Source organism: Apteryx mantelli, unplaced genomic scaffold, assembly GCF_036417845.1.
Source record: "Apteryx mantelli isolate bAptMan1 unplaced genomic scaffold, bAptMan1.hap1 HAP1_SCAFFOLD_168, whole genome shotgun sequence".
Lineage (NCBI taxonomy): Eukaryota > Metazoa > Chordata > Aves > Apterygiformes > Apterygidae > Apteryx > Apteryx mantelli.
Genome location: NW_027118521.1, coordinates 48,743 through 62,144, shown reverse-complemented (window position 1 = coordinate 62,144; position 13,402 = coordinate 48,743). Strand labels below are relative to the sequence as shown.

The 13,402-nt window shown below is 54.2% G+C and overlaps 1 protein-coding gene across 1 annotated transcript; it reads right to left on the bottom strand.

Annotated features, from left to right (window-relative positions):
* Positions 1-1,618: 1,618 nt before the first annotated feature.
* Positions 1,619-10,450, bottom strand: LOC136995876 (ankyrin repeat domain-containing protein 7-like; the record flags this gene model as incomplete). Its single annotated transcript, XM_067316900.1, has 10 exons — positions 10,236-10,450; positions 8,794-8,908; positions 8,374-8,547; positions 8,175-8,281; positions 7,291-7,428; positions 6,737-6,993; positions 3,115-3,133; positions 2,867-2,939; positions 2,198-2,281; positions 1,619-1,703 (listed from the first exon to the last, which is right to left on the bottom strand). Coding segments are annotated over exons 1-10 (1,267 nt in total), but the record flags the coding sequence as incomplete, so codon positions are not given.
* Positions 10,451-13,402: the final 2,952 nt, after the last annotated feature.

Here is a 13,402-nt window from a genome sequence, read left to right as displayed (position 1 = left end):
ACCCCTGGGAAAAACAGCTGGCACCACAGAGCATTCTTTACTCAACAACATACTCGCGAGAGGGCAAACAGTTACGGTAGAAAACACTCAATCAGCTTTCCCTAAAAAAAGAAATAATAAAAACAATAGAAAGACCTTGCGGGAGACAGCGTGGCGCCTTCCTGAAGTCAGCGCAAGAGCAGCCCCTGCTCTGCCCTCCTGCACCGAGCTGGGCAATGCTGCTGCTGCCTCCCCAGGCACGTGGCTCCCTCCCGGCCAGGCCCTTCCCACCAGCACACGTCCCCAGGGCAAGGACCAGGCTGGGGCTGCGCTGCCAGCAGCAGCCTCGCGGGAGCCTGCTGCCAGCTCCCCGCTCCAAGCCCTGGCCTGTTCCCTGGAGCCCAGAGCTGGGCGCCAGCAGCTCCCTCCCCTCGCCCACCGCCAGGAAGGCTTTGTGCCAGGCAGCACCCGGCTGTCTGGGGGAGTGTGCGGGGAGGGCTTGGAGGAGCTCTGCAGCTCTCCTGGACCTGGGCGGGAGGTGGCGAGGGCCACGGTGACTCCCGGAGATGCCTTTTGTGTCCTGCTCATGCTGACGTGGCAGAAGCCCCCCAGCGCTGGGGTCATCATGCGTGGGTGTCGTGCTGCTTGCTGCCCACACCTGCATTTCGGAAAGGAAAAAGGAGTGTGGTGTGGGGCCAGTCACTGCAAGTGCACGAGAATAACTAACAGGCATTTTTCAAGGCAAAGTAACTCTTCTTGTCCTGTTGGGTGCCCGAGAGATGGCTTCTTTCCTCAGCAGCATCCCTCAAATCCTGTAGCTTCATGACGGCCTGCGCTGTGTCCTGGGCCCTGGGGCCTTGGGGCCTTGGAAGGGCCACTGATGGGGCCCATGTCCAAAGCAAGCTCCCGAGCACTCCCCCCCACGGGGACCCTGCTGCGCTCCTCACTGAAAGCACCTCGGAGTCCCAGGGAGAGTCGCTGTCTTCCTCCCGCTCCACTCCTGCTGCTGACGTAACACCTACAAAGGAAGTAAGAAATGACATGCCATGAGTCCTTCTTTCACTCTGCTGTTCTCCTCCATCAGGCAAGCCCTGCAGCCAAGAGACAGAGAACAGTTCAACTACAGAGGAAAAACAAAGCCGTGTTGTTCAGCCCCAGCCGCACCGCCGTGTTCTCACCACTTCCCGTGGCCTTCTCTGCAGCAGAAGATGCCCAAGCCCAGCACGGCAGCTCACACGGCTACAACAAATGCCCAACAGATGGTCAGGTAGCATGCAAACCAGGCTCAGGCAGGCCGGAGTCATGGAGTAGGGAGGTTTCGGGGGCATCTCCCCTCCAAAGTAGGGCTCCAGAGTTTGGCACTCACGAGCACTTTGCACGGTAGAGGAGGAACCCTCAAAGCGCTAGCCAAAACATCCTCACATGCGCAGCAAGTCACCAGGAAACAACGCTCCTTACCTAGCACTACCACAAAACAGCTCCCTCAACTGGCACTCGCTACCCTCAACCTTCCCCCCTGGCATTTGCTGGCAAGGGCAAAAGGGGGTGCCGTACCGTCTCACAAGCAGATCACCATTTCCGGTCATTGACTCGGCACAACTAGCAAAGAAACAAAGCGGATCAATGTTTATTAACTCACCTCTCACACCAGCAGGGGCTTCTGCAGCATCCGCAACTTGAGGACCACCGGTAGCCTCCTCTCCCTTCCGTTCAGGTGATTCTTCCTAAAAGAGGCCAGCCAAAAGCGTTGGAAAGAACAGAAACAAGCAGCCTCTGCACAGGCAGGCGACACCTTGCAAAGTACTTCTCTCCTCTGTACCCACACAGGGAAACGTTCTCACTTCTCTTCTACCAGGCCTGCAGTTTTTCCTCGGGAACGTCTTTGAGTAGACAGCAATACCTAACGTCACAAACGCCCGGCTCTGCTTCTGCAAAGCTCCTGAGAAGCACTGCCTGCACACAGGCTGACCCTGGCTTCACCTACGTTACAACATCCAGGAGCGCACGCACCCTTTCCCCCTCCTTTGCGCCAAGGAAAACCAACAGCTGCCTGCTTCTCAAACAACCTTAGTCAAACCTCCTTCTCTTTCCTCGCTTTCACTCTTCAAACCACAATCACATCTTACTATGTCTCTGAAGAGCTACTGCAGCAACATTTGCGACAATCTCTCAAAGGTCACTGAAAAAAAAACGGAACCAGCTTAAAAATCAAACATGCCTGCATCTCCAGCAGTACAGCCTGGGTTCCAGCACCACACTTGCAGTCTTCATCACAGCGCAGTCCCAACGCCATACACCGCAACTGGGGAAAAAAAACCAAAAAAACCAAAAAAACCCCCCACAGAGTTGAAACAGGCAGCGTGAGATCACATGCAAGCCTGGAATGTCATCCGCATCCGGCATGAGAAAAAAAGACCCGCTTGAGCAACTCCCCGCCAAGCACACTTGAGGAACCTGACAAGGAGGAAAGGAGAGCCAGGGGATGAAGCATTTCAGCAGATTTTGAACAATAAACGCCCTTCCTCCATATCAGTCAGAATTCTATTGCCAAAGTCACTGGAAACAAAGAGCAAGCTCTGGAGGACAAAAGAATAGGCAACCCAGGAGCTGATCAACTTTTATGGTCTCGAGATCTGACTCACAGGAAGAAAACCACGTGGCCATTTATCTTGTCACCTACTGCTCTTTCACCCCCCCGACCACAAGGCTGCTGCATGCTCTGCCACGGCTACAAGTCTTTGAGGAAACAGCTCACAGCAGCAGAAAGGGTGGCAGGCAGGAGACCGCTCTGCAGGAGAAAACCACCTGCCTGGAGACTGAAGTCCAGACAGGTCTTTCCTGCAAATGAGTCGTCCCATGGCAAGCGTTGCCTGTTGAAGCACTTTACCTTGGCAGCTGAACTGTGGTTTTCTTCCTCAGAAGCAGGACAGCTGTCATCACTCTCCTCTTCCTCCAACATTCTTGAAAAGCAAAGGCAAGAAGGACCCTGTCTCTCCAATCTTTCCTCTTTTTAGGCAGGTTAAAGGATTTGGGAAAAGGTATTGTTCAAGTCTCACCTTACAAAGTATCCGTGGGAAACGTCGTCTCTCACTGTTCAAATATTAATTGACATGATTAATTCTTAGCATGTCAGACCTTCCAATGTCAACAATGCCTACAAGCGTGCAACACGGACAGTTCTACAGGCCACACTGGAGTGGAACATTCAGGCGAGACAGCACGAACAAAAGTATGCCCCAAACCACTGATTTTTCTCATCATACTGAATTCTCCCCCCCCCAAACTAAGTAAGCAAGCAAATTCAACACTGTCCTCATATGTGGAGGAATGGTTAAGTGAGAGAGGGCATGATCTGATTGGGATGAGCAATCCCGTTCTCAGGGTAAGGGAAGGAATGTAGGCCAAGGCGAGCGAGCCTTGCAGCGGCCGAGCAAGCCTTGCAGCGGCCTTGAGCACTACAAAAGAAGGTATTCACAAAACTGGTAAACAAGTCTGGACGGAACTAGGTTCCATAAATGTCGATGGAGCGCGGACAGCAACCTTGCACCAATCATGTATCCGTTTTATACGTATGGACAGAAACTGTAACCAATCATGTAACTATTGCTAGCGCATGCGTATTGCTTTTCGATATATATACTTTGTGTAAGCTCTAATAAAGGGAGAACGACCATACTCATATTGAGACTCATCGTTACTCCGGGCCCGTTCCCCCCACTCCGACATCTGGTAGCAGAGGATGGTTTCGCCGCGTCTACCAAGAAGATTAAATTCTGTTGACGGTCCGTGACTGCGGTAAGCAGCGAGAGGACGGGAGTGGGGATTGAACGGCTGAGAGGAGTGCTGGCTGTACGTCCCTAGCCGGCCAGACACTGAGGCCTCGGGGTCGCACCCCGCCTCTCAGGGAGCAGCATGGAAGCTGATGCTGCCGCCACCTTGCTCGCCGGGATACTCTCTAAGAGAGGAATTGACGCCCCGGTAAAGCAGTTGCATCGGTTGATCAGGCTAGGGCAACAGTGGGGACATTTCCCTGATACTCATATGCTATTTTCCGTATCGGAATGGCGAGATTTCGGAGAAACAATGTGGCATAAGACCATCGAGGGTGGAGACAAGGACAAGAAGGAGGTTAAGGCGGTGCGAGCTCGACCATCGGTCCCTCCGCCACCGCCCCCCCCACAGCCCTTTCCTCCGTCCGCTCCTGAGGGAGCCAGCAGTGCGCCATGCCCAGGGCCCTCGTCGCCGCCCGTACCAGGGGAGGGCAGCACAGCCCCGTCGAGGCCATGGCGGGGGCCCCTGACATTGTTATCTCCGGAGTCGTCAGGCACAGCCTCGCCTACCACCCCCATGGGGACAAAGCCGTTCACGGCTCAACTATTAAAAATGTTTGAGCAGCTGTCAGTAAAACTGGAAAAGCTGGAACTGAGGGACGGGAAAGTTGTTCGCGCATTTTGGAACACCGTACTAGAGACTTTAACGGCAATGAGCCGGTCTGTCGGGGAGGCACTGCAAAGGGCGCGGGAGAACTCCGAGGGGGAGGCATCGTCAGCGCCGTCACCCGCTGCGTCCCAGAAAGCGGAGGTTTCCTCGGAGCCAGCTGGTCCGAGCTCTGAGGCAAACGCGGACGTGCACCCGGAGGAGGCTCAAAGAGGGGCGGGCGCCGCGCCCCTTGCTGACCTCAGAGACTTGGGTGGAAAGGAGTGCCGACCCCCTCCTAGTGCTCCCCCCCCGCCGCTGCCTAGCAACAGTCCCCTGCATCCACCGTTGCCGCTGCCTATGCCACCTCAGCGGCCGCCTCTACCCTCCTTCAACGAGACCGCCCGCTCACGCCAGACTCCATCAGAGTACCCCCCACTGCTTTCGTCCAGCGAGTCTTCGGGGGATAACACGCCTGACACCAGAAATAAAGTACCGCCGTCACCAGAAGAAACCGTAAGAGTGCTACAGGAGCTATCGGAATGCCTGAAAAAGATGGAGCTGCAGGCGCAAGAAAAAGAGGGAGGAGTACCTCCCTGCTTAATGAATCCCCTTGCCAGACCTCCAAGGGAGTCCCGCTGGAGTGGTATTATCAAGGACGCTATAATAGAAGGACAATGGAAGCCTGTTGCGGGGTCCGAGAGCCCCACAGCACTGGCGTTCCCCGTGCTACAACAGAATGGTCAGGGGAAATGGGAACCACATGATTGGAAAAATTTTACAACAAGCCGCCAAGGGTTGGGAGCCCTTGGAGCTGAGGCAAAAGGGGGGCACCCAATTTGGAATAATGGTACTCAAAAAAAAAAAAAGAAAAAAAGAAAAAAAAGAAAAAAAATGGTGGAAAAATATAACAGGGAACGGGACCGCCACCCGTAGTAAACGGGCAGCCGTAGGGCTCTCACCAAATTGTGATGATAAGGTTACCCTACTCAGCCCCACTGAAAGAGTGTTTTTGTCTCTCTTCGTGCCTGGGGCAACAGCAGGCAACGCCTTAACCTATTAGAGGACCAAGGTAGCCTGCGACATGCTATTCTGCAAAATAGGGCTGCAATTGATTTTTGTTATTAGCTCAAGGTCATGGTTGTGAGGATTTTGAGGGTATGTGCTGCATGAATTTGTCTGATCATAGTGAATCCATTCACAAACAATTGCAATGGTTGAAGGAGCACGCAAGTAAAATCCATCAGAACCATGGGCTATTAGGCGAATGGTTAACTGACCTGTTTGGAAATCTACCGTAGTGGCTAATAGGGTTGCTTACTGAAGGCTTACGCATATTAATAATCCTTATAGTTGTATGTTTATGTTTATGTGTAGTATTAAACTGTATTAAGAAAGCTCTGCTGAAAGTAGTGAACCAAGCCTGGATTGCTCAAAAACAAGAAGGGGGAATTGTGGAGGAATGGTTAAGCGAGAGAGGGCATGATCTGATTGGGATGAGCAATCCCGTTCTCAGGGTAAGGGAAGGAATGTAGGCCAAGGCGAGCGAGCCTTGCAGCGGCCGAGCAAGCCTTGCAGCGGCCTTGAGCACTACAAAAGAAGGTATTCACAAAACTGGTAAACAAGTCTGGACGGAACTAGGTTCCATAAATGTCGATGGAGCGCGGACAGCAACCTTGCACCAATCATGTATCCGTTTTATACGTATGGACAGAAACTGTAACCAATCATGTAACTATTGCTAGCGCATGCGTATTGCTTTTCGATATATATACTTTGTGTAAGCTCTAATAAAGGGAGAACGACCATACTCATATTGAGACTCATCGTTACTCCGGGCCCGTTCCCCCCACTCCGACACTCATATTTCCTTCTAACATTCCTAACTGAAAAACTAGCATGGCGCCAAGATGCTATGTGAGCAGACAGTTAGCAAATGCTGGCGCGGGCTGAACAGGATAAGAAATGACTCAACTGCTGAACTCTTCATACCACACATGCGAGCATACGCCACAGGCAGAGATTGTTCTCTCTCTCTCTCTCTCATTCTCTCTTTGTCCCGTCCCCCTCCACCAACCTGTGGTTGAAAATGCCAGGTACTGCACAGTATTTGTAATTTTTTTTCTTTTTCTTTTCTTTCCTTTTTTTTTTCTTTTTTTTTTTTTAAGAAAAAAGGAAAGCCCCCATCTATAAACATGGGGGATGCAATAGGCAACAACCCTCCGAACTGACGGCTAACACGCTAATTATAGAAGCGCCCTCACGGCCTTGGAAGACACGTGTCCAGTCGGCAACACAGAAGCGCATTTTACAAAACTGTGTGCGCTACTCCATCCGAGACCTCCACTGAAGTCAGTGGTGAACACGGTAAGCTTCAACAATACAAGCCACCAAAAGAAAAGGCCGTAGGGATTTTCCTCATCAGCTCCTCCACGGTTAAGGATCCTACCTCCGCTGGCCAGAGCGCAGGCACCCAATGCAAAGCCAGCAGCTCCTGCTCCGGGAGGCGTGCTAAGCGCTGGCACGCCCTTTGCGCCGCCTGCAGAAGCTTCTCCCGCCTTTTCCCCGACTGCAGAGTCTACCAGGTGTTGACTAACACTGTATACAGAAAGAAAGGAAACACACTGATTTTCAGACTTTGCATTGCGAGCAATTTGATGCGAGCTCAGCACCACAAACATGAAACCTAATGGAGCATTTGGGTGGAAGTCGAGGACAATTTCCCAGTTTGCACTTGACACGGGAACAATACGTACCAGAAGAGTCCTTTTCGCCCAGCTGCAACAAAGGTCTCCACACACCATTAAACCTTGCTGCTGTTACCAAGCATGCCCATAAACCAACACGGACGTTCGGACAACTTAGCAACTCTAACGGTGACAAAAAAGCACCTACCGAGCACGTCCAGAAGTTCTAGCGCAATCCTCCGCTGTCCATCCAAGAACGTCTTCCTGGGAAAGATCAGCACCATAGCGAAGAAGAACTTCTATCATGCTCATGTCCCCAGCAGAAGCAGCAAGCATAAGAGGGGTCCTAGAGCATCCAAAAGACGACAGGAAATCTATCGGCCGATACAGACATCTCACTGGCATTATTTGCAGCCCTATTTGCTCCCAAAACAATTACTTCCCCCTTTCCCACAGGCAGAAGGAAAGCAGAGCCAACTACACGGAAGCACAGGAGAACTCAGGTCAGAAGGGGCCTCAGGAGGTCTCTCCGCCTAACACCTCCCCAAAGCACGCTCAGCTACGAGGCCAGACCGGGTTGCTCACGGCTTTACTCGGTCGGTTCTTCAAAGCTGCCAAGGAGGGAGGCTGCACAACCTCCTCGGGCAACCCGTTCCGACGTGTCACTGTCCTCACAGCCAGCAAGGTTCTCCTCACATCCAGCTGGAACCTCTCTCGTTTCAACGTGTGCCCGTTGTCAAAGCAAGTGTCAGGACAGAGAGACAACGCTGCCCGCGAGACAACACTTACCTACCAACCATGCCTGGGTTCTAAAAACCCGCTCCTGCCCAGCAGCAATGCTGGAGAACTAGCGGCAACTCCCCTGCCTTGCGGTGACCAGACACAATGCTTTCTGGCAGTCCTGAAGGCAGAAGCCAGCCAGCGAGGCGCAACAGCAGCCAAGTGCAGATCACTTTTCCAAAGTCACGCAGAAGCAACTGCTTCCGTGTGGCTACTTACTTAGGCCTTTTAGAGGCTCACGCCCACGCCTCTCATCAGTCAAGCTTTAAGAATACTCAGGAGACCCACGCCCTGTTTGGACAAGCCCTTCACCTTTCAGACTGATCTCGAGCGTGCACGTCAGCTCCCTTTTTAAGCAGGAACTCCACCATCTCTTCGTGATGTTCGGACACAGCAAGAGCAAGGGGAGTGTATCCCATCTGAAAGCATAAATCCCCTCAGTTAGAAAAACACAGAGAAGTGAAGCAACCTTTTCTTTCCAAGAGCGGCCTTACCCAAACTCTGCGCTTACCTCATTCCGTGCATCAATACGGGCATTGTGCTCCAGTAACTGCCCTGCTAGAGAGGTGTTAGGAGCAATGGCAGCGAGGTGAAGGGCAGTGCTGCCGTTAACATCGGCCAGATTAGGGTCGGCACCGTGTGCTAGCAGAATAGCAACGCATTCTTCTTGCTGGCACTGTACTGCCTGGAAACAACACAGCAAAAAAGGAAACCTTTCCAGCAACTACGTTTCCCTCTGCCACAACTCCCACAGCTTGCCAACCTCGGAAAACAATAACGTGTTCAAAGATTAGGTAACGTTAGGCGCCTATTCGGCACCAAGTACGACACAATCGCCACCCACACCTAGGTCAAGAATCACCCAAGGGAGGGATCGCTCAGTGCATAACTTATAAGCCCTACCTACAGCAGCATCACATACTCCACGTACCTTCATCAGCGGCGATCTCTTGAAATTGTCACGAGGATCCAGCTTGCACTTGTTTCCTACTAAATAGGAAACAACCTCCGAATGCCCGTTAGCGCAAGCAAGATGCAGAGGTGTCCTAAAATTTAAATATACGACGTTAACACCGACAGACACGCACACAGCTGAAGACACCGCTCCTGCCTATGGCACGTGGGTAGGGCCACCCGTTTCCGGTTCCAAAAAACAAACTTAGAAAAAGTTTCTCATTCCTTCAGCCATGACAGCAGTTGCACACCCAAAGCCTGGGGCGGGCTAGGAAAAATGCCCCCCACACCACCCCACACCACCCCAGCACCCATTTATGAAGACGACGGTCACTCAGCTCCCCGCCTCGTTCCCTGCAAATGGATTCCTGCGCCCAGCCACAGGACTCTTCCCGCACAGCCTCAGGCTTCCGGTGGGAAACTGCTGCCCTCCACGCCTCTGCCCAGGCAACTGGCCACTGCCTCCAACAGCACGACACACACAGCCCAGCAAGGACGACCAAGCCTTGGGCACCTTAAGCCTACGGCAAGGGACCCTCTAGCTTTCACCAGCATCGCTCGCGTGACAACAGCGTGCCAGAGGCTAAGGAGGTGGCTTTTAGAACACCATCGCATCAGCTTTGTGCTGTGCTTTTCGGGAATTCGTGCCTTCTGTCCTTTCCCCGAGCTCACTACTGCAGCAAACGCGAGGACACGCTCGCTCCAAAGCGCCCTCGGTAACACCTAGCAAACCAGCCAGCAGAAACCTTCCCCCACAACACTTCCATGCCCACAGCAACAAAGCAGCACTCTGTCTTGCCGGCAGTTGTAGCTACCCTTCTCCTACAAGCTCAACCACGGAGGAAGCCCTCTCCAAGGCAGCAGAGCTGCCTTTCCAACAGCCCTCGCCAGCTGAAGAAAACGGCACTCCCTCCCTTCCTTCCGCCCTCCCTTCCAGGAAGGGCCCTGCCCTGCCCTGCCCTGCCGCGCCGCGCCGCACGTGGAAGAAAGGCGGCCCTTCAAACTGCCCAGCATCTCCAATCAAACCACTGCAGCCGATGCGGCTACGAAGGAACACGTGACCACCTCCGAAGGGCTGCTGCCACGCACGCAGTACAGGTGACGCTGCGGGAGAAGCCGCTCACAAAACCTGCCCCTCGTTTTGCCCTCCTCAGCCGAGCCGAGCCGAGCCTCGTGGGCTGCCACCAGGCAAGGAGACCTCTCTGCTCGCAGCAAGGGCCCGCTGGAGCCTCCCAGCTGCGCCACCGCCGCCCCCTCCGCCCGCCGCTGCGGGGCCGCGCCGCAGCCACAGACGCAGCCGCCGCCACCGCCGCCGCAGCCCGGCCCTTGCAGCCGCCCCTCGCGCTTCCCCCCACGCTCGCGGTGCGGCCCAGAGCCCGGCCGGGTGGGCGCAGGCGCGCGTGGCGCCGCCCCCCACACCGCTTCGCCTTGTCCCGCCTGTTGATGCCGAGTCTCGGCAGCCACCACAGCCGCCGCACCCGCGCCAGGTCGCCGCTGGCGGCCGCGCGGTGCAGCTTGCCCAGCTCCTTCTCGCGGAGCTCGGAGGCGGCGCCGACACAGGGCAGGGAAGCGCCGCCGGACGGCAACGGCGGCAGCCCCTGCCCCTTGCTGAAGAGCCCGAAGAGCCTCTTCATGCTGCGGCGGGGACGGGATGCGGCCCGGCACGGGCACGGCCCCGCGGACACGGCCCCGCCTCGCGCGGGGGCAGAGGAGCCGAGCACCGGCCAATGGCCGCGGCCCGGGACAGCTGCTGCGGGGCTGCGCCCCGGCGGGCTGCGGGGCCGCGGGCTCGGAGCCCCCGGGCTGGGGGCAGAGGCGCGGGCCGAGAGCAGGGACGCAGCAAGGCTCCCAGCGAGGCACGCGCCCTCGCTCCGGCAGCGGCGGCCACAGCACTGAGAGCAACCGCCTCCAGAGGCCGCGCGGAGCGGGGGGGCCACTGCGCGCCTGCGCAGTACTGCCGGGGCCGGGGCCGGGGCCGGGGCCGGGGTTTCCCTCCCCAAAGGCAGCGCCTTTGCTTGCATCCAGGCGACTCGCCAGGAGGAGAGGAGATGCAGCCTCCTTTCAGGGAGGTGGAAGTTCACCAGCGAAAACGCCCTCCCTCATGAGACTCCGCAGCCTCCGAAGCCCCCGCGCACTCGCGGCTCCCTCGAATATCAGCTCGGCCTCTCAGCCTGCCCGCTGTCCATGCCCAGGCGCCTCCTACGCGCCGGCTAGCCCAGCTTGCCATTCGCTAGCGAACTGCGTGCACCCCCGCGGGCACCCAGCAGCTCAGGGGAAACAGAAAGGCGCTGGTGCCCGCACCACAGACACGGGGGCCGCTATGGCCCGAGGGCTGCCTCCGGAGGCTGCCACCTAAGTCACTCGCTCCCGTCCGCCCCGTTGTCACCGAAATGGGGAGAAAAACTCCTTAGCACCAGTGTAGCACTGAGAAGCAGGCATTCTCTTTATTACGGCGCCGGGTGCACAGGGGATCGCTCCGCCCAACGTGCATGCTGCGTGTTGCATTAGCCAAAGCTTCTATTGCTTTGGTACATACCCATGCATTAAATTTCCTGGAATGATTGTACATATTCATTCTATTTCCTGGAACTAATTATCATATTTACAGAGTCATTGTGCATGCAGTCTGAGTCTGAGTCTCCGGGGGGCTTCTATGGGGGTCCCTGGCGGTCGCTGAAGAGCCCATTCACGGCTCTTAAATCCTGAACCAACCTATATTCTTTGCCATTTTGTTTCTTTACTGATAATCCTGGGGTGTTATATTCTGCTTCACACTCTATCAATAACCCATAATTCAAAAATGTAGTTGTTAATTCTTCCAACCCTTTTCTAGCCTCCCACTTAACAGGATACTGCTTTTGCCTTACCGGTTTAGTCCCAGATTTTAGAACAACCTTCACTGGTTTCGCCAATTTAGACCAACCTGGAATTCCGCTAGCCCATACTGTGATAGGTGCTAGTTTGTTACATCAAATCAGGAAGTGATTTTACGATGAAACTAGGCGCTAATTACGGGCTAAAACCACAACATCCTGTAATGAGGGCATGTACCCCGCCTGAGATAATTGAGTGGAGCCAGCGAGGCGGCGATGTTAGTTTAGATAGCCTAATATGGCAATGGCGAGGTCACACAGTTGTAAAATATATGCATGACCTGAGGGTCACCACACACAACGCAGAGGAAGACTCCAGCCTTCATCCCCACGACCACCAGAAGGCTGAAGAAGACCCCCTAGCAACAGCCGGCGCAATCACAGAAGTTACAGGAAGTGCCATGTATACCTGGAACTGGAATCGCATATAAGGAGACTGTGAGGGGGGGATCGCGCGCGTCGTTGGTGGAGCAGGAGACTCCCCGGCCGCCCAGTGCTGTTTTGCTTACTTGTGACTTGCTCAATTATTTTATTAAATTGGAATTTATGCAACCCGGCCCGAGTGGTTGTCAATTTGTCGCGTTTACCTATAACACATACCAAGGCTATTACTGCATCGTCTACTTCCGCAGGAATCTCTTCCTCCGGTTTTTGCGCGCTCTGTAACATAAACGTTCTCGCTTCCGCAGCTTTTGATTCAGGTAGTAGTAGCTGCACCTCTCCATTCTTAAAGGTTATCTGCGCGTTCAACTTATTCAATAAATCCCTTCCCATCAAGGGTATGGGACATTCAGGCATATATAAAAATTGATGAGTCACCCCCTGTTTTCCCAGTTTAAGTTGTAAGGGCTGCAAGAAGGGCCGATTCTCTCGTTTGCCTGTAGCACCAACAACGCTTACAGTTTCATGGCTAAAGTTTCCTTTACAAGTATTAAGTACAGAGTAAGCGGCTCCTGTATCAACTAAAACTTCTACTCCATCATTTCCCAGCCTTAGTGTAACCAGGGGTTCGGCTGGGGATGCTTCCCCCGGTCCCCTTCCGGATTCCTCCTTTAATGCCAGTAGCTTAATGGCTTGCAGGGCTGGATCGGTTCCCAGCCTGAGGTTGCCAGCCCTTTGTTTTCCAATGCCCCCTTTCTTTGCAGATTGAGCACTGATCTTTCACCAGACGGGGCTGCACAAAAGGAGGTGATGTTCCCTTTCCCTTACTCCCTTTCACGCCTCGGTAACCCCCTCCTGGGCCTTCCCTTTCTCTGTAGGCTCCTCCAGGAGCCCTGGTTAAAGCAGCAGTCAATCTGCCTTCTCTTAGGGTTTCCCTTCAAACCTCTTGCATCTCTTTTTCCTTTTCCCTATTATTAAAAGCCGTCCATGCCACTTCTAACATTTTCCTAAATCTTTCGAATCCGCCTCTTCTAATTTCTGAAGGTTTTCTTCTTATGTCTGGGGCTGATTGTCCCATAAACATTGAAGTGAACTGCTGGGCTTCCTCTGCTTTTTCAGGATCCAGGGTGGTAGATTTCCCGGCAGTAGCCTTTAATCGTTCCATAAAAGCAGACGGGGATTCATTTGGCTCTTGTCTGACCTCATAGAGCTTAGACCAATTAATCGCTTTTGGCATGGCATGTCTTATGCCAAACCTTATCCATCTCTGCTATCTTGCTAAGAGTCCCCGGGGTCCCAGCTGCTTAGGATCCCACCCCGGCTCTGCAGCAG